General features: G+C 41.2%; 3 protein-coding genes across 3 annotated transcripts; 2 read left to right on the top strand and 1 right to left on the bottom strand.

Moving 5' to 3' along the window:
• Positions 1 to 3,579: 3,579 nt before the first annotated feature.
• LOC27206589 (hexokinase type 2) lies at positions 3,580 to 6,993 on the bottom strand. The gene has a single exon (XM_016181063.3). The coding sequence runs from the start codon at positions 6,622 to 6,624 to the stop codon at positions 4,999 to 5,001; it is 1,626 nt and encodes a 541-aa protein (XP_016038690.1). The 5' UTR covers positions 6,625 to 6,993; the 3' UTR covers positions 3,580 to 4,998.
• Positions 6,994 to 12,733: 5,740 nt separating this feature from the next.
• LOC6725550 (lysophosphatidylcholine acyltransferase) lies at positions 12,734 to 21,142 on the top strand. The gene is made up of 8 exons (XM_016172802.3): positions 12,734 to 13,269; positions 17,698 to 17,843; positions 17,914 to 18,399; positions 18,476 to 18,613; positions 18,877 to 19,153; positions 19,226 to 19,327; positions 19,398 to 19,539; positions 19,606 to 21,142. Exons 1-8 carry the CDS (start codon positions 13,069 to 13,071, stop codon positions 19,713 to 19,715), a joined length of 1,602 nt encoding a protein of 533 aa, XP_016038688.2. The 5' UTR covers positions 12,734 to 13,068; the 3' UTR covers positions 19,716 to 21,142.
• Positions 14,550 to 17,602, top strand: LOC27206354 (transmembrane protein 256 homolog). The gene has a single exon (XM_016172801.3). The coding sequence runs from the start codon at positions 16,891 to 16,893 to the stop codon at positions 17,434 to 17,436; it is 546 nt and encodes a 181-aa protein (XP_016038689.1). The 5' UTR covers positions 14,550 to 16,890; the 3' UTR covers positions 17,437 to 17,602.
• Positions 21,143 to 21,234: the final 92 nt, after the last annotated feature.

Here is a 21,234-nt window from a genome sequence, read left to right as displayed (position 1 = left end):
ACTGACCACCCCTTTTCACTCTCCAAACTTTCTCATCGATTGTGCTCTTTCCTGTCATTTGATGTTGCTCCTATGATTATAGGTGAATTGCATGTGTCTAAACTGGTTTAAGTTTGCAGTCGATATCCGCAAGTGAAAGCTTCATTCACAAATCACGAATGAAGGCAAGTATGGGATAAATATTTGCACAGCATTTGAAAAAGTTGAACATTTTTACAATCATTAGGCTTTCCTTATAATTCGTTTAGAAGTGTGACCATGCTACGTATATATTGTCGTTATTTAAATCAAGCGTCAAGGTCACACTGCTCCGTTTCTGTCGCAAAAATGACTATTTTACTGAGTATATATATATTTATATATATAAGTAAATATATTTTAGATCAAGCCACAAGACTTTACAAAAGCACTGTATTTTCCTGTAAATTGTGGAAAAATAATACGACAATGTCAGAAAAGAAAAAAAAAACATACGTAGAACATTGCGAGTAGAAATATTGAACATGTTTACATAGGCGAGACGCAATTGTTGTTGCTTGGCACTCACATGATTGTTGCCTTTTTTCGCCATTCGCTTTTGCATTTCCATTTCACACTTTCGAAAATTGCATTTTGCTGTCGTTTGAAATGCTTTTTAGCATTTGCATAACAACAAAACCATCACTGAAAGGTGCGAGCGGTGCAGCGGATGTGGGAAAGAGCCAGCGATGGTTACAGATCAAGTGAGCAAATTTGCCAGACGCCAAATTCAGCAACGTTTCTTTATATCTTTTGATTATTGCGTATTTGGTTTTCGATGCTCGGAAACTATGTATTTTATCAACAAAATATGCTCGATACATATACATAGTGCCTGGCGTACCGAAAATACTAAGCATATTTTCTAAAATTGCCGCGAAATTAAGTTGAAAATGTGCGACAACAACAAAAAGCTGTCAGAGCTCTTAAAAACGAAATGTGGAAAAGAATTTTCTTGTCTCGCCAATCGTCCAATGATAAATCTTTTTCAACTTACGTAGGAGGGGGCGGCTACTTGCGCTGGGGCGTGGTCAACGCCCACCTAATTCGGGGACTCGGTGACGTATACGCAATATTTTGATAAATTATTTAACTTCTGTGCTGTATGATTTTCTTTGAGAGGAAATATACTCGGGGTGAAAGATCTGAAAAGGTATTCAAATACTTGATTAATATAAAAAAAATTGAATGGATGGAAAGCAACTGAAATTCAAAGTAAAAAAATTGAGCATACGCAACGTTGTTCAAAAACGTAAAATTGTTTTTTTGAGAATGAATACATTGACTTTCCATGAAACAGAGTAAGATTGAAATTAAAAGCCATTAAGTACTAACAAATTGCATAAGTACATAATTGATATCAAATTGCGCATACGCAGCGTTGTTCGCGAGAAGTTTCTGAAGTTTCTTTAGCTGAAATCGCAATAAAGTGAAACTAAAACTAACAAATACTGCTTAGGTGGGAGTGTCGTCAATCGGCGTTTCCAGAAAAGTCACAACCTTATCACTGACCGATGCACTGCGATTGCATCGAGAGTGCGTGAGCTGCTGATAAGCTGCAAGTGGCAGCTAAGGCAGATAAGACTAGCCGGGTGGCATTCAGGGGGTGTAATTGCCACAATCAAGGGCATCAGGTGTTAAGTGGGGCCAAGTGGGGTTGCAATACCGTTGGGCAGGGTTAGGGTGATTGCAATGCGACTTGAAGTGCACTCATAACTGAAAAGCTATAAATATAACGGTTGAACAATGATTTTTACTTTGACTAAGATAAACGATTTTATACTTAACAGCTGTCCCTTAAAAAGGTGTAGCCATAAAAATTAACAGTCAATCAATTTGAGAAGCAAAATCATCTATCAAATTTCGTTTTGAATACTGCAGTAAAATCTTTTCAATCATCAAGATTGACAGAAAAACTAACAAGGTGCATAAAAGTATGCAATATTTCGTTACTAATCCACTTATTGCATATGATTCAATGATTCAACAATTTGTTGCATATGGATATTGTTGAATATATTATTTTTGTTGTGTAATCATCTCACTTTCGATCGGGTTAATACCCAAAGGGTATCTCCAAATTGGGATTCCCGATGCGGTCGACGAGTCGAAATCGCTGTCAGCATTTAAAAGTGGAAATTTGCATTCAAGATATTTAAATTGGGTTTGTGCCGCAGTAAAACGTGATCGCCACTTGGCTGAGATTGCAGTGTATCGCCATTTCGTTTCGCCGCTCGCGGTTTCACGAGAATCGTTTTCATTTCAAATTCTATAAACAACTTTCGCGGAACTCGAGCTCTGTGAGGTTTTATAATAGAAAAAATAAGCACTTTTTGCCCCCCTTCAGCGCGAATCGATCGGCTTTCGTGGAGTGACTTTGGTGTTTATCGAACGCTCGCCTAACCGCCGCCTCATCAGTCGTACCGCCCGCCCCGCCCCCAAATTCGTCGCCCCTTTTACGATCAATGGCTCAATCAAGCCTTTTGTCTGCTGTGGATCGCAGCACTTGTAATTCAAATGCGTCAAACGAAAACCCGACTGCAAATGATTCAATTTAAAATGGACTACAAAAGCGGCGAAAACTACGTAAGACTCAAGTGCAACGACTGATGCGGCACTGGAAATACCCTACAATGTAAACGGGGATACGCAATGTGCACTATTTTTAGCTCAGTAAAGTTAAGTGGATTCCAAGTAATTCCTAGCAAAATACCCAAATATGTCATAATGCGTTTAATACAAAGAGATGAATGCCCTACTATATGATGAAAATTATCCAAAAATATATATCATAACAAAAACACACAGCTGAGCAAATAAATGGGAATAACGCCTTTTGCGTAGGGTATTCGAGTAATATAAATAACAAAATTGAGCTAGCTAAGTGCTGACTGATTGTTATTGCCTCTGATGATGTATAATTTTAGTCTGCAACAACGATAGCAATAAAACGAGAATAAAGTTTTAAATAAATATACACCGTAATGTGTTAGGCCCAAAAGAACACGTATCACGTTTTGATTTGCTTCTCTGTTGTTTGGTTCAATCGTCTTTATTTCGCTTCACTGTTGACAAACATTCCATTTGTTTATATCATTTACTAAATTCATCTCATCTGCATTTTCAAGCCTTCGATTTGTGTTTGTTTGTTCTTAGCAATTTATGTTTGAATCGTCTTTTGATAACGAGAGTTTTTAATTGGTTTTCAATTTTCTTTTTAACATGGGCTAAGTTTATATTACATTCTTCTTGTTTTTGGTTTCCTTTTTTCTTGAAAAATAGAAACACTGGTTCGCTGCTCCCACATTCATTATAACATATCTCTTAGGTTAGGCTCATCCTCCGCTTAGTGTTAGACCAAAAAAATGTATCTTCGTTTTGCCTCAATTGCGAATTGTTTAAGTTTTTGTTGACTGAGCATGCCGGCCAGCAGCTGCAAAAATGATCAAATGATACCGGTCATATCGAAAACAGATCTAATCATACTGAAATCAATCTGGAAAAAACCTAATCACTTTGGAAAACCAATAAATTGGGAAAAATAAGTAACAACTACTTGTGTATGAATTAAGAACAAATTTTATTTGCTTTCCATTTTGCTTATTTGCCTTTTAGCTTCTCGCATTCTCTTCGCTTGTTGTTCGTAAACAATAATTAAATATAATTAAGGGCTCCGTGGGTTGGGTTTTTTTTAGGGGGTGGGGTTGTATTGCTGGCTTCTTCGACGACATTTAGAAACTAAGATAAGAACTAAACACTAAACTAGGTCAAATGTACAATTACATAAATAATAGCTCACAAAGTGCGTTTCTATATCAAAAGGAAAAAAAACAGTTTATTTTTGTTTAGAGTTTACCTGCTTAAGTGTTAACAACAAACAAATTCACTAAACAAAGACAAGCAATACATTACAAAAAAAAATCAGTAATATAGTGGCTAAATATATCATATTTATATTTATATATATGTAAATATATATGTATGCAGTATTATCATATAACGCTTCGTAATAGGTTCTATATAAACATTTACAATTACAGAAAGGACACCGTAGCATTACCTAGTAGTCCTCTCTCTCTTTCTCTCGCTCGCTCGCTCTCTCTCTCTCTCTCTTCCTTTCCATCCCTCTGTTTCTGTCTCTTCTGTAGCGGCTTGTTTTTTGTTGCTTTTCTCGTTTTTGTTTTTGCTTTAACAATGTGCGGTTTTACAGTTTTTCTTTCCGTTGTCCTGCAGGATATGCTAGAATGCTTGTAGCACAGTAGTATAACAGTTTCTTTTCTCACTTGCTCTTAAGTATCTCTGTTTTTTTAGGGGGTTTTAGGGGCAGGGTTTAGGTTTTAGGGGTCTTTTGGGCAGGGAATTACCAAAAAAATGTGTTGTTTCAATCGAAATCGAAAAGAAATTCGCTTCACAAATTGTACTATATATACCCAAACATATACATTATGTTTTTAGTGTGTGTATATTATGTTTTCTTGTAAAATATATATATATATAATAGCATAACAAATTTTCAACAAAAATCGAAAATCGATCCATAATCATTAAGCATAGTGTTTTTTTTCTTCTTTGTTTTCTTTAACTAGGAGAGAAAGAGATAGAATGCCACAGATCTTCTGTCTCTTAGTGGGGGTTTTCTGTTACGCTTGTGTTTGTAGTTAAAAACCTGGTTTTTGCCTAATTAAAATACTAAAGCCAAGTCGCGCCAACTCGCAAATGCCCTACGTATGCATATAGAGGTTTTTCGTGGGCTTTTCGATTACTTTTCGTCGTGGCAGCTTCATTTTTTTTATATCTTTTGGCTATAGGGCTTTTGTGAGTTAGCGTGGCTCTACTGCAATTATTACGCATACGCCACCGTGGCCGTTTACTAGGTGTTTCTCATTTGCTCTGCTGTTTCTGTGGTTGTGTATCTCTTAGGACTGCTCCAGCTGCTCCAGCGGCTCCTCCTCCTGGTTCATATCCAGCTCCCTATCCACCCTACTTCTTGCCATTGAGTATGTCCTCGCGACAGGCGACGGCTGCCACCAGGGCAGCTCCACGACCGGAACCGTCCTCGGACAGCATCAGATCGAAGGTGATGCCCGGCTTGATCAGCTGCGAGATCTTCTCGACCATCAGGTTATGGAACTTGGGATGGAAGCGGTACACACTGCCATCGACGCCCACCGTCACCGTTGGCTCGTCCATTTTGTTGATCAGCGTGGCAATGCCGGCGGACACCAGGTGGGCAGCCCGTTTCGAGACGCACTCGCAGATGTACCGTACATTGGCGCAGTCCCCGTCGGTGGCATTGGTCAGACCGAGCTCCTCCAGCACCAGGCGGCAATTGGTGAAGTTGCCTGGCTCGTCCGCTTCAATTTCGCTCACATACTTGGTAAAGAACAGTCCGCGGGTGTTCAGCACTTCGGAATCCTGTCCATTGAACAGTATACCCGCCTGGGTCATCTTCACCAGCACCAGACGCACCAGCTCGCCCATATACATGCCCGATATCATCTTCTCGAACGTCTGCTTGCCCGGATTGATGCTGTGCACATCGATGTCTCGATCGAATTCGGTGCGCACAAAGTCCAGTGCGCCATTGTCGCCGAATGCGCCCCATTCCGTGTTGATCAGGACGTGCTTCTTGCGTGGATCCTCGGCGGCGAAGAGCTCCGCCTCCTCCACCCGCTCCATATAGCAGGCATTTGCACCGGTGCCGACAATCAGACCGATCTTGCAGTTGTGATTCTTCCAGGCGCAGCTCATCAGCGTGCCAGTGGTGTCATTGAGTATGGCACACACATCGATCTGGACATCGCCGCGCCGTGCGATGGCATCCTTCAGCAGCTGGACAACATCCTCGTTGACGACGCCGGCGCAGTTGAAGCCCTTGGTCCAGGTCTCCAGCAGGCCCTTGGTCAGACCCAATTGGCGCAGCGGGAACGAGAAGGTGAAACCGAGTGGCAAACGCTCCTTGTACACATTGTGCTCGGCCATAAAGTTGGACAGACATTCGGCGATGTGATCGAATAGCTGCGTACCCGATCCAATCATAATGTGCTGCGGTATGGCATAGATGCGGGACTCCATTTGGAAATCGTTGTTCTCCTGCAGGTGGATGAGCAGCACCCGGAAGTTGGTGCCACCAAGATCCAAGGCCAGGAACTTGCCACGCTCATTGCCATTGGGTAGATCCTGCACATATGTTACGAAGCACTTGACATTCGCCTTGGGATGCGTATCCTTGGCCAGGCCGCGGCGCAGCTCGTGCAGGATGCGGTAGCACAGCTCCTGCACCTGTTCGTCCGTTAGAAGCAGCTGCTGACATAACTCGTGCACCATCTTACTTTTCTCTGCAGCGGATAAGAGTGCAATTTGCTGCGGGCTGTGAGTTGTAAGATTTGTGGTTGTGGCTGTTGCTGTGGTTGCATTTGTGGTCGCTGTCGCTGATTTTGTAGCTGCCGCCGTCGTTGTTGTTATTTTCTCTGTTGCACTCAGTGCCGCCCCCTGTGCCACGCCCACGCGGTCCGTTTCATCTAGCCCGCCACCGTTATTGTGACCATTCAGTTGGGCGCTATTTATGGACACGCTCTTCATCGCCCCGTTCAGCTCCCGATCCATTATTATGTTGGTGTTTTCCTGCGGTTTTTTTTGCTTTTTTCTTTTTTGGTTCTCTCTGCCTTTTTTCGGTTCTTTTTCGCTCTGGCTGTTTTTCTTCGATCTTATGCGCTTGCACTCACACGGCAAAAAAAAAGCGTTTACAATTTTCGTAATCGATTTGCACACTCGCGTTGGCTTTTCTACTTGGGCATTTGCAGTGCAACCTTTTCGAGTTGGTTTCAATTTTGAGTCTTTGAGTGTCCACACACACGATTCTCGCTCTCGACGTGTTTTATTTTCGTCCGCTGCACGCGTCCAAACGCTCGGAACGTTTTTTACAAAATTGAATTCACTCGCCGACTGGTGCTCACTTTTCGCTGCCGCTGCTGCTGCGCTGCCGGCGCCGACCGCGACTGCGAGCCGCGCTCTCACTCTCACTCTCTCTCTCGCTCGCCGTGAAGGAACCTTGAAGGTCAAAAACTGAAAATCGGTTTTGGGGCGGCATGGTTGGAGATATGGCGCGTATATGTGCGACGCTGAGGGGTCCACAAATGGCATATTGATAGGGTGCGCGTGAGAGAGGGGGCGAGAGAGTGGCTATGAATGAGAATGAGTCAAACGCGCGTTTATGCGGAAACAGCTAAGAGTCGCGTACGCAATATCGTGATCACGTATTTGATAAACATTTTAATTTGTCATCTCAAATATTGTCAATTTATTTCAGGCTTTTCTCTTCAAACAAAAATAATTATTTTTTATGTTGTTAATGGTTTTGCATTTATTTGAAAAATTCAATTGATTGCCTATTACCATTGTGTTAAATTTGTATTGATATTAATTACGCTCTTAGCTAACTAATTTACAACATTTTTAAGAAATATCTCATTCTTATCGTGCCATAAACGCAGAACTACAGGGCCTGGCGGCGACGCTCTCTCTTTTTGCTTCCGCTTATGAGAGAGCCGCCTTTTGTCGTCGTCAGCAATTTGGCTGATATTGACACCCTACAAACTGTGGGGTGCAATGGAATTTCTGTGACACACATATGTTTTTCTGTTCACCAATTTTTATCATATTAGAAAATACAGTTTTCCTTACTTTACCTAGAAAACAAGTTATTAGAAAATATTCAGTATACGTTTATTACTCATACGCCACCTAGGCCCAATAAATTATCTCTTTTGTATTAAGCTCAAGCTAAAAATGTAGACTGTCTTCATTTTGAATATTAAATTGTGTAAGGATGAAGGTTAAAAGTAGGACCACAGTTTACTTATACTATATTTACCATTACGGGTCGACAGTTAGTAGGCAACACTTTTTTATTTGATAGAGATAAATGTATTTATATCCATTTAATGATGGTAGCGCATTTGAAAGTCGCCAATCGGATTTTATTTGCTGCCTGCGTATTGGCTTCGTTCCTTGAACCCCCTGTTCGACACCGAGCCCCTCCAACCGCCTTCCCACTCTCAGCGATCTCGCTCTTCCTCTGCATCGGTGTTAGTATAACAGTGCCTTTTCAGATGAGAAAGAGCAAGGTTTACCCAGAAAAATGGGAGAGCCAGTTTACGTAGCTGTTGACAGCTACATTCCCCTCCCCAACTCCGCAACCACCTTCGTCTCACCCGTTTTTACCGCTTCTTGGAATTCTCAAGTTCTGGCGACGCGTCAACATCCTCAAATACATATATCTTTGCATTTGTATGTATTTTTGTTCAGTGCCGTGGGGCTCGTCTCCCCGCCCCGCCCTCTTTTGTGTGTGTACGTGCCGCCCAGTTTGAAGTTCCGCTCCCTCCCTCCCTCTCTCAAAACCTCTCTCTCTCTTCCTCTCTATTTCGCTCTTTTTGGCTCTCCATTCAATGGAATTTTGTTGTTTCATATTATTGCAGCTAGATTTCATGTGCAATTTCCATTCGGTGCTGCGTTTTTGCATTGTTGTTTATGTCTTGTGATCTTTTTTGTTTTCCAGCATTTTTCCCAAAGAGGCTCGTCCGTAATTGCAGCAACAACGAGTAAAGCGTTTCCAACTACAAGTGAGAGTGCATGTGCACATACAGGCATGCGAACGTATGTCTGTAGGTATATGTATCCATATGTTTGTAGGAATGTATGTGAGAGGGCATGTCTGCAAACGTGTGTGCTGGCATGTGGCCTCATAACTGTTATACAAGACCAGACATCAACAGTCGGGGGCCAGAAACTAGCACCCAGAAGTCAGATGGTCATCAGTTTTCAAGAATTAAGAGATATATTTAATAGAGAATAATAAAAATGTTTAGCCCGCTTAGGCTCCTCCAACTAACCCCGTGTAACCACATTTTCTCACAGCGTTGCTTATATCTTGCCCCTTGTTGTGCTCCTATTCCATTCACTCACACGCCCCCCGCCGGAAACTGTTGGTATGAAGAGGAAGAGGGCAAGAGTGCGATGACGTTTAGCTTAAAGCAGCTACAACTACAACTCCCTCCGCCTCACGCTCTCTCAACCCTTCACCATCTCTCTCCCACACATTCTGCTGCACGTGTCTTGCGAAATTATTTCGCCACAATAACAAAATCCATTAGTTGTTTACGCCAGTTTAGCGCAATAAAGCTCCAAAAATCGCACAGTGCAAAGTGCATTAAAAATTCAATGACTTTTGACGATTTCAAAAAGTTATTTTTTTAAAGAGACGCTCCCCCTTCTCTTTTCAACCCATGTGTGTGTGGGTGTGTGCTATCATAGGTGTGTCGAAGTGCATGTGTGTGGGTGTGTGTTCTAGCTGGTGCGACAGAATTGATTAATTGTTTATCTGGCTCGCTTACACGTTCCGTTACTCAGGAACCAACAGACGTCAATAAATAAAAAATTGATACCACACATGTGCAAATATTCAAAAAACGAAGTGGTTAATACTCTTGAAGATCTTAAAGCATCCATAGGATGCACTTAATAAAATTTGATTAGCTTAGGAATTGTCATAGGTTATTTTCTTACAATATTACAACTATTCATTTTTATTGAAATATGCATTTTAAAGCCGCAATTATTTCTGCATTTGAAGTGATCTACTTATATTAAATCATATAAATATCTGAATATTTTTTTAAGAGTGTTTAATGCAATAAGTTTATAGGGCCTTGCAAACAGTGTGCGAAAATGTTAATCGCCTTAAAGATACACTTGCAAATACAAATGTACATATATAAAGTCTAATAGATTATAATGGCAAACGAGACAAGGAGTGGTTCTAGTAGTTGTTTCTTTTTCTTATCTACAGTTACGGAAATTGCTATAAGCGAATGCGAAAGAGGATGGTGGTTGGGGGAAGGGGGCCGGGGATCAGTTTAAGGAGGCAGAAAATGAGGCCAAGTCACTTGAGAGGGGGTCTAAAGAAGGGGCGTGTCATTGAGTATGTATAAGTATAAGTATAAGGGAAACACATATATATACATATATATATGGAACCTATGAGTCAGCTTATTATCGCCGAGATAATGAAAAGATCCTATTCATTTTGAAATGATAGAAATACATTCTGAATAGTCTGACTGATTAGTCCGAAAAAGCATAAGTTTTACATTTAAACTGAGAGTAATTTAAATCTGAATAGATGTAAGATATTATTCATTATTCTACGCATGTAACAAATGTGTATGCAAATTGTTCACATTGAATACCTTACCACCACTTGATAAATCCCAAGGAGTTGCATACTATTGGAAAAATTGGCTCAGGGAATTTCCATTTACATTGTAGCTTTCGAATTTCATAACAGGTTCTTTGAAGTAAAATCCCTTTGTCAACAGAACCAGATAAATACCAAAAATCAACTGGTTCCAGATGGGTTTTTATAACCTTTTGGGTGAAGTGGCTTAACCCGCCCAACCACGCCTTGCATTCCACCGATTTCGTCATCCAACGTTGGGATTACAGAACTGTTATACATGTCCTATCGCCAGGGTCTCCAGTGTCACCTTCAACTGTTATACCTGCGAAGTCTTCTTTCGCTTGTAGCACACTTTCGGGAATCCAGTTTTGGGGGCTCGCCCCATGGCACACACACACACTGAAAGCTCTCCGCGGTGTGTGTGTGTGTATGTGTGTGTGTGGGTATTTCTGTGATTGTATTTGGGGGTTTGCCCGTGTGCGCTTGCTCATCGCTTCTGTGTTGTATATACAAAATAATCGATTTTTTACAACATTTTATCGTATGATATTAGCTTTTCATTTGTATTTCGACTGTGACGTCAATGATGATGACGTCGACCGCTGGCATGCCATCTCGCTCTGACTATGACATCTCGCTCGCACTTGATGGGGTCAATGCAGAAGGCAATGAAACCGCATGGAAAATTTGTGAAAATCGCCGGCCTTCGTTTTATAAACAAAAGTCATTAATTATAATACGTTTTTGGCAACTGTAAATAACTTCACGAGACGCTTGGCCAAAAGCCGGAAAATTCATTTGACAGAAAAACGGCGAAAAAAGACACACATCAGGCGGGCAAACAGATAAAAACGAAATTAGCGGCAAAAAAACTCATAAAAAATGTTAAAAATTGTCACAGAAATATTTACTGAAAAATATACAAAACAATAAAGAAATAAACGCACATGTTATACGTTACAGTCCAATAAGTTTAGCATATAAATTAAAGGGGATAAAGCACAAGCACTTAGAATAGTGAAATCTATTTTTATCATAATAACACTTTCGTTTTAGAAATAGTTTGTTGTTTGCTACTATTAAAATATATATATGTATATACATATATATAAATAAATTATTCGCGGTATAATAAAAAGTAGAGAAAAACAAATAAACGCCACATGTGAGCAGACACATAACAGTATAATAAATAAAATAATATAATGTCGAAGTATAATATATAAGAACTAAAAAAATACAATCAAAATCATAGGAATTATCTTAAAAATAGCAAAACAAGGTCAAAACGAAACTTAAGCTAACTATAATAAAAAACACATAAGGTATCCTCAGTTTGAGATTTTGATATAGTTTCCTTTATAAACGTGTCTCATTCATAACGGATATGCTAATGAATAGGAAATATTTGTTAATGCATATATATTAATTAAGTCAATACATGGTTGGGTAATTTGGCTGAACAAAAATCGCAGTACTTTAAAATATAGAATTCCAGTGGCAGTCATTAAAAATCGCATTTTTGGCCTTGGAAGCGGTTGGCTGATTATGCGTTGGGCGTCGAAAAAGGGGGGCTTGGTCAACCAGAAATAGTTCCACCATAAGTACATATGTATGTACATACTACTGCCGTGTGTATGAATTCCCCTGATCAGGAACTCCTTTCGCTTTCGTGCAGAATGGAGTCGCGTTGGGCAAGGTCACGGGGTAAAGGGCGGCGAATAAACTTCGTCAAGGTCACCGACGTATAACAGTTAATGCCGCCTTTGAAAAAAGAAAAAACGAAAACTTAAGATTGCAGGTGATCATCGCAGTGGCGAATAACCCGTTTTATCTCGAAAAACTAACCATCCGACGCAACGGAATAAAACTGGTTGGATTGGTCGGCGTTTCTCAACCGTTGATAAAGCTACATATATATATTGCCTAGACATATGTATGTTTGCCAGCTAACTAGGTGTCTTGCCTTGGAAACGTTTTCGATTAAGATCGCGTAAAGTATGATATTTGTTTTTGGGACAAAACCAAACACGTTTCAGACACATGAGATGACTGGGCCGTGAACCGTGGGTCTGCTGCCAGAAATTAAGATTAGGATTAGACCCGTGCCATAAAACTAATCGATGGCGCGATGCTGTGTCTGCGAAGCACGTGAAGCGGTCAAACGGTCAAACGTTTTAAAGGGGAACTCTGTTTTTGAAATTCAAATTTTTCGCGCGCTTACTTCCGGAGCGTTGCCAGATCTTTGCATAATGTATATACGAAATAGTGTTAGCTGAACTAGGGCAACACAACTAAGAGTACTAATAGTTAACATGAATTAGTTTAATTTTCTTTAATAATGCACTAATACTTAAAAAAGACCGAAGCATTGCGTTTACTAACACGCAGTATAGAATGCCTGATCTTCAAAAATTAATGTGAGTATTTCCAACGTTATTTTTTTGGTATCTATCGCCCGACCATGCAGTGCTGCACAACGTGGCGGCAAAAGTGTTGCGAAACTGCGCATCCAAGAGTTTGCAAAACGTATTTTGTTGTTGTGTCGCTCACCAGCGAATCCAATAACTATACTATGCGATCTGAGTTTGCGGTATAAAATACAAAAATTGCCACTCAAAAACGGTGGGCGAAAACGCGAAAGGCAGCGCTTGAAAGCCAGTGAAGTCGTGGACAGTCAGGAGATAACACTGATTGTTGTTATTATTTATATATTTTTTACATATTTTTTAACCGCTGTGCGGGGAGTGCGTGGTGTGGATAGCAAAGTGAGAGAAAGAAGTGTGCGAGAAGCAAAGGAGTAACTGGGGGCAATGACAACGTCGACAATTAAGCCAACGGGCGGCGAGGAAGTTCCGCCGGCGGGGGTGGTGGGCGATGTCGCTGATGTGGGAGTGGCCGCCAGTTTGACGAAACGGGACTCCGAGGAGGATACGTGGGCATCCAAGGGGTACAACTACATAAATCCGTTTGTCCATCGCATCGAAATCGACAGTCACATAGAAGTGGCCAAGGTGAGTCTCCCCCCCCTCCGCCCCTTTCGTTCCATTCTCTTCCTATCCCACGCCCCTGTTTCCTCCGTTTCCCGCTAGCCATCTCACTCTGTCATTCATGCAAATCGGGCACATGTGCGATCTCCAGGCGCGCATCCAAAGGGGGGCTCTCTGAGCTCTTCCTTCTTAAAATATATGCAAAATACCCGTTAAGCTACATTTCAATATAAATTAAATTTCATCCCTTTGCCAGCTTCTGCACACCCGCCCCTGCCGATCTTAACTAGAGAGTGAGAGAGAGAGCGGGAGGAGTTTGTAGGAGCCCAAAGAACTTTCTTTTGCCCCATCTCTCTCCTTCACATTGCACTTGACATGCATTTGCCGTTACATTTTGGTCAATGTTCTTGTTCTGGCTCGCAGTGTTTTTGTTACACTCTTTGCTTTTTTTCTACCGCCTCTTCCTTCTGATTTTTTTTATCTGTCTCTGCCGACGGCTCTGCCTACGTCAGCGTTTTCTTTTTTTTTGCCAGCGGCAGCGAGAATCGTATGATTTTCTTGTTCTCTTTGTTGTTGGCAGGCCAACAACTTAGGGGGCTTGTTGTTGTGCATTTTGTTGCTATTGCTATTGCTAATGCTGCTGCGACGCCGGTTCTTTTGGCTCGTGTGCCGTTATTGTTGTTATACATCGTTGTTGTTGTTATTATTGGTATTGGTTATTCAATCCATCTCGCTCGCACTCGCCATGTCAATGGGCGCTTAGTTCCGCTTTATTACCGTTTTCTTTGACCATTTTAAGCGGGTGCTCGAAAGAGATGGGAGAATATATTGGGATAAAATGATATAGGGGCTCTTTAAAGACTAAATTATTTTGAAGTGTACAGAGTAAACCGACCAAACATTTAAGACAAAGGTATAAACGAAACCATATAGCGATAAATAAAATCTAGACAACTTAATCTTAAATCTACATAAATCCTAATATTTATCAAATTAGGGGTACTTGTTGTACGTCGTGGCGTTCTTTTCCAAATGCCAATGACCCCATGATTTTATCAGGCCAAAAATGTTATCTTTTAAATACGATAAAGAACTACAAATTAATAATAAAATAATATATTCATTGGGTGTCTTGTGTAGCAGATTTGCTTAAATAAGCGCCCAATTTTACCCTGTCCATTGCAATTTGTAACATTTATTTATAGAAATGAATCCCAAGCAGTCAATACTATTAGTAAGCTTGCACAAAGTTCCTTTGCGAAAATATATTATTTATTATATTATATTATTCGTATACTACCAAGAATCATTGTGGTCAGTAAAATAATGTCTTGACTCATTTTTGCTAACTATATTTGTTATGCCATAAGTCTCTCGGGTTTCAAGTTCCATGCCTACATACATATTATACATACTTACCACCCTGAATTGCTCAAAAGCAGAATATCACCCCACCAGCTAACGCGACACTTTATCACGAACTTCCATTGCAATGTCAGGTGTTTTACTGCCCCATAATCGGACAATCGGCGAAACGGTTCGAGTTTCTCACACGTGGGCTAATGGGAGAATTTGCCATTTTAGGTATCCTATAGTATTTCCATGCCCCATCCCATAATTCCCATATTTTGGTAAACCTCGCCCGCCATATGTATATAAGTATGTAAGTATGTATGTACTTGGCACTAATTGCTCCGAGTGGCAATAACACAATAATAAACAAAAGCAAATACAAGTGTTTTTTGCCTTGTTTACGGATCAGTGCAGATTTGCCCGGGAATTGGTATAATTTCCGTTAATCGTTGCACACAGAACAAAATTCATAATATTGTTATATTAAAGAAATACTGGATAGAAACTATCTACATAGGTCAAAAGATTACACTATATAACATATTTAAATTGCAGGATATTAGTATTTAATCTAGAAATAGCTATACTTTACCATTCTTTATACCAAGAATTAAGCTGATAAATTATTTTCCATATCCATATCCATATTCCATTTTGACACCTGTAGACGTAATTAAAAGTCAAACACCCACATTTTCTTTCACCTATGATTAATTGTTTGGCTGATTCACGGCGAATATGGCGTGTTTCCAATGACTTGTAGCGATTGCTTAAGGGATTTAAAGGTATTCTTCTTCCATTATTGAATAATACTTGCCTTTTCAAAGTTTATTTGAAAAAGGAGAAGCTAGAAGTAGTTTTTAAAGTTCCCATTAACCCATATATTGGAATCACGCGAGGTAAACAAATACTATATAAACAAAACGATCCCCATGTGACGCATCCGAGTTGCGCTATCGCTGAGTCAAGTTTCAAAGTCTTGAATAATAAATGATAATTGTTGCAAAAGCAGCAACAAAATTGATAACTGCAGTGGGGCGTACAAATTGTATTTAGTATAGTATAATATAGTATAGTAACACACGGCCTGAGATCAACTGGGGAGATGGAAGCGATGCACCTATTGAGCCATTGACCCACTAAAATAATATATGAATAAATATAAAGCTCGATGGTTGGTTGAAAATCAAGGGGGGTTTGGGTGAAGGGGGTTCCCCATTGCGTGCAGAAAACAAAAACCCGTTTCGCTTTCATTTCGCTTCCGACCAAAGTTCAAGGCACTTTAAAATGGCCCTGAAATTGTTGTTATGTACTTCCCATCAAGTTGGCATGCAGCTCATTTGGTTATATGCTAACCGACATTCGAATAATTGGATTTTTAATGATTAACTAGGAAATGTATAGTTTAGTTTTAGTTTACTTATAGCATAAGTGCTATATAAGCGATATATAGCTACTATTTAGCTGCACTTAGCTGTAATTTTCAAATGTTTATGCACATCATTCGATTTTTTATAAATAGATATTCAAATGAGATTTTGGCGTGCCGAAAAGTACAAATTCGAATCTGATCCCAAAAGCATAATGTGGATTAGGAGATAACCCCCACGGCTTTCAATATAGCCTGCCTCAGACATTTTGTGGTCTTCCGGGCTATTTCCATGCGATTTCTTGGAAGCGATTTTTATCAAGAGGGCCGGCCTGATCGACGGGCAAAGTTCTGTGCGTTAACCGGCGGGCCTCCACTCGACTGATAAGTTTGCCATATATCAATATGCCAGCGATTAGCTGCTGGCTGGCTATTGGCAGTTGGAAAATGTAAACATGGGGCATACATTTGGTTAGTTGCCAATCCATTGATTTGTGGGGTCTATATTAATAGGCGTCTGCTTGCATAAATTAATTTGCACATTTTCGCCTTCAATCCGATAAGCGATACGTGTATTTGATGTACTGTACTTATCGTACTCCCATCAAGTGCGAATGTACCCCAAATGATTAAGGATAGTAATATATGAAAGTATATACACATATACAATATCTGTTAAGTACTCCAATTTGCTAAGATCTACATACATGTTAGTTCTTTGTTTCAAATGTCACCGAAATGAGTATCGATGTTTTCAACTGAAAATCATTTAAAATCGATTGCACTTGACAACGATGTTTTTGCAGCTCTAGCAAATATATAGTTATTCGCCCTATAGAAGTTCCACTGTCCACCTATACGTATGTACATTTTTGGCATTACGTCAAAATTATTGTGGCAAAAGTTGGCAAGACAATCACACAATGTCAATGGCCGAAACGCTGGACTATCTCATCCTGGGCAATCCATTCAGTCAGATTGTCATCGCGTCGGCGAACGCCGTCTTGGAGAGCATCGGACTGGAGGATTGGAAAATGCCAGTGGAGGATTCCGTCGTGGCACTGCATCCTTCGGCGCAATCGTATATGCGTTCGCATAGCTCACTGTACTGCCTCGCCGGATATCATTACCATTTTATGCGGCTAGCCGGGATCGGCGGCGCATCGGCCATCTTTATGAGTGCCTACTGCAAGTATGTGCTGCGGGACATCGAAAGCATCAGGGAGCAACTGGACTCGCAGGCGTTTGCCGATGTGGCCAATCGCATCCACTTCCTGCACTCCTTTGCACTGATGGCCATGCCCCTGGCCCATTATCCATTCCTCACCGGCACCCTGATGATCACCGGGACCCTCGCCTTCAGCGGCTCCATGTACTATCGCGCCCTAACGGGTGAGAAATGGATGCAGCCGTATGCCACACTGGGAGGATTCTGCCTGATGGCCGCCTGGTTGTCATTGGTGCTATAGAAGTCAAGTCGATCTCAATCCACCACTAGTAAATATAGTCAGTCCTAAAAGTGAAGTCTAGCAGGGCTGGGCAGCCGGTGGAAGACACTTTTATGATATATGTATATTGCTATGATCTGTTTTGCCCAATATAAATCAAATAAACAATAAATAATAGACGACAGTACCATTTAAGAGGCTTTTACTTTTTTCATTGAATGTCTCAGAGTTTCCAGTTTCACATGCATGCCTCCTACTACTCCTACTAATTCCATTTTCCAGATCTATGTGCTGACAGTTCTGCTCCTGCCCATCCGTGTGGTGGGCTGCGTCCTCTCCCTAATCTCCGCGTGGATGTTCGCCTGCATTGGACTCTATGGAATGACCCTGGATGATCTCAAAGCGAAACCCCTCACCGGCTGGCGGAAGTGAGCTAATATAACACTCCATTGCAAGCCACTCTGGCTAATTAACATAATCACTCTTCACACCTTTCAGACAAATGCAATGCATGACGGCCCGTGGGATGCGCATGGTGTACACCTTCGGATCGTTCCACTATGTGACCATGAAGGGTCGAGCGGCGACGGCGAAGGAGGCACCCATTCTGGTGGTGGCACCGCACTCCTCCTACGTGGACTCCATCCTGGTCGTGGCCAGTGGCCCGCCCTCGATAGTGGCCAAGCGGGAGACGGCGGACATACCGCTGCTCGGAAAGATCATCAACTATGCCCAGCCCATCTATGTGCAGCGCGAGGATCCCAATTCGCGCCAGAACACCATACGTGACATTGTCGACCGAGCCCGCTCCACAGACGACTGGCCACAGGTGGTCATCTTCGCCGAGGGCACCTGCACCAATCGCACGGCTCTGATTAAGTTCAAACCGGGCGCATTCTATCCGGGTGTGCCCGTCCAGCCGGTGCTCCTTAAGTATCCAAATAAATATGACACTTTCACCTGGACCTGGGACGGACCGGGAGTGTGAGTAACCAACAGGGGCAATCAACTGGGTTTCAGGTCAAATACTAATGTTATTTGAATTCCGTGCTTAATTTAGATTACGCCTTCTCTGGCTGACGATGACGCAGTTCTATAACCGCTGCGAGATCGAATATCTGCCTGTGTACACACCATCGGAGGACGAGGTGGCTGATGCCAATCTGTATGCCAACAATGTGCGCGAGGTGATGGCCAAGTAAGTGGGGCAATAGCCGATTGAATGGCCGGAAATGGAAATTGGAAATTGTGCAAAAACATAATTTGTACAAATGAAATAGGCCATTTGCTTTGCCATTCCTACTATTTATAGCATTTAAATTCTAGTTTATGCTCTATATCAAAGCATTTAGTTCGATTGAGAGGTAAACAAATATTGCTTAAAATAAGTTTTAAAGGCGCTTGATTGCTTTCAAGATAGCGAGCTTGTTCCAATACCTACTAAGTATGCAACTTTTCTAGGGCCTTGGGTGTGCCCACCTCGGATTATTCGTTCGAGGATGTGATTGTGATGAGTCGTGCCCGCGACATGAAGATTCCCTTTCCTGGCGACATCGTCGAGATCGAGCGCACCATGGAGAAGCTGGGCCTGATCGAGAGCCAACGGGACGCGGAGCTGTGCAAGGGCTTCCTTCGTTTAGCCAACACGGATAGGTTGGACATCATCACGTTTGGCGAGCTGCTCCAGGTGGATCTAAAGAACACCCATCTGCACAAGCTGTTTGCCCTGCTCGATCACGTAAGTCTATGATGGAATATCTCTTGTGCTGTCTCTTTCTAATTGGTCTATTGTCTATTTCACTCATTTTAGCGACGGGCGGGCACAGTGAGTTTAAAAAGCTTCCTGCTTTGCTCCCTCTTCTGCAAACTGAAGAATTCCGATCTTCTGACCTTCCTGCGTGCCCTCATCCATGTAATATAATATATATATATGCTGTACAATACTGTGATTTTTTTAAATTTTATTTATTTGCAATTAATAGCTCTACAGCGAATCCAGTCAGCAAATCGACAGGGAAAGCTTTGTGCGATTAATGAGACACGCTGGCGGCAAGCTAAATGAACAAAAGGCCCAGGCGCTCTTCTATGCTCTGGATACCGACAACCTGGGCTACGTATCCTTCGGTGGGTATTTCGTCATTAGGCTAAAATCGAAATCAATCAATCTAATCGATCTAAACGAAACAACAGATTCCTTTGTGGAGCTCACGGAGAAGCAGAAATCGAGCTTTAAATTCCTGTATCACAAATCGGAGCACATACGGCGACCGAAGGCAGTCGTCACAACGGCCGAGAACTGAAGATCCGGGGCACGTTTTTGTGTTTCACAGGAAATGGTGTCAAGCTGGAGGACGTGGAGTTGTAACCAAGAGAAATACCCAACCTAAGCAGATTGTTCAACTGTCGAGTGTTTATTTTTAATATTTATTTATATCGTGTAGCGCGTGTCCTGGCACCCATATATTGTAATTAATATAATTTCTATTATTATTATTACCATAGTTTCATGTGAACAAATGCTCACAGCTCATAGATCCGGATCTGATTGCGCCCAGCTTTGTTATTATTTATACTCGGACTCCAAACGCAAGTCATTTCATCTTTGTGATTCTTATTATACACGCCTACGTTATATATACACAACAAAAACTTAGAGGATATATAAACAAGTATGTATCTCATGTAGAGGCAGGCAAATCAACCATCAAGCCCTTAAATCTTTCCTATTTCCACGGCCAAAAAGAGAAACCACAAAGAATTGTATGGCAAGACCTAGGTATAAGACATAGCAGAAGACCCAACCAACGAAGCTCTCCTTCGATCACACTCACCAAACACCACCAAGACCAAAACAGAACAATGGAACTGCGATCGCAAGCGATCATAAACACCACTAACCAAGTAAAACTGAACCACCACCAAGCACACCAAAAGAAAATCTATTATAAAACGAGCTGTATTCAATAATTGATCAAAATTCTCAATTTAAACAAGATAGATAACTGAACAGGTAATAGCTTTGTAAAATGACCTAAACCCAACTAGATTTAACGTACCATCTTGCTTAAAACTTTGCAACCTTTTAACAAATTGATTGTATTTGCTATTTAACAGGACGATTGTAATATTTTGAATATCTTCTTTATTTCAATATTGCTGAATTTGAATTTAAGGATCTCCGATCTGTTGTTAGTCATCAGACCCTCAGATCTATAAATCCTCAGAGCAAATGGTATGCCATTTGGTTATCGAACATTTCTTGTGCATTTGTAACCCACACGACGGCTAACTTAACTAGACTTCAGACCAGCACCTGGCACGGAGAGCAGAGATCTAAGCAGAGCACAGCCTGTACTTAAGTCAAGCATCTTGGGCACTCCCCAATCTCTCACACAGTCTGTTCTATATATGTTATAAATTGCAAAAAAAAAAAAAAGTGACACACACACTGAGAAGCACCTGTAATTGCGTAATTGTAAAGAATATCTGCAATAGGAAAAGTGCTCTTTCGAAATGATTATGGTTTCGAGAGGGCAAACAGGAGGACTCCCTCCTCTGTAGTTTTTACATTTTAAAAGAAACTAACCCTAAGCTAAACGATCTAATTTATGTGCTATTGTAATAGATATTATTAGCGCCCTAAGCCAGCACCGAGAGCAAATCCAAATCGGCCGAGAAATCTGCTCAAAAAAAAGAAAATATATATATATATGTGTGTACGATTTTAGATCCAGTCTGCTTATCTATTTGATGATGGTTACGAATGGGTTTGATGGGCGTTTTCCCGAAAACGCCCCCGCGCTCCATGGTGAGTTGATC

The sequence above is a fragment of the Drosophila simulans genome, chromosome X (assembly GCF_016746395.2).
Source record: "Drosophila simulans strain w501 chromosome X, Prin_Dsim_3.1, whole genome shotgun sequence".
NCBI classification, from domain to species: Eukaryota; Metazoa; Arthropoda; class Insecta; order Diptera; family Drosophilidae; genus Drosophila; species Drosophila simulans.
This window is presented reverse-complemented; position numbering and strand designations above follow the sequence as displayed.

Excerpts from the sequence above, each read along its gene's own strand:
- LOC6725550 (XM_016172802.3), top strand. The coding sequence starts at position 13,069 with ATGACAACGTCGACAATTAAGCCAACGGGCGGCGAGGAAGTTCCGCCG. Across the intron at positions 17,844-17,913 it reads CCCCTCACCGGCTGGCGGAA|ACAAATGCAATGCATGACGG; the intron begins GTGAGCTAATAT and ends CACACCTTTCAG. Across the intron at positions 19,540-19,605 it reads CCTGGGCTACGTATCCTTCG|ATTCCTTTGTGGAGCTCACG; the intron begins GTGGGTATTTCG and ends ACGAAACAACAG.
- LOC27206589 (XM_016181063.3), bottom strand. The coding sequence starts at position 6,624 with ATGGATCGGGAGCTGAACGGGGCGATGAAGAGCGTGTCCATAAATAGC.
- LOC27206354 (XM_016172801.3), top strand. The coding sequence starts at position 16,891 with ATGTCAATGGCCGAAACGCTGGACTATCTCATCCTGGGCAATCCATTC.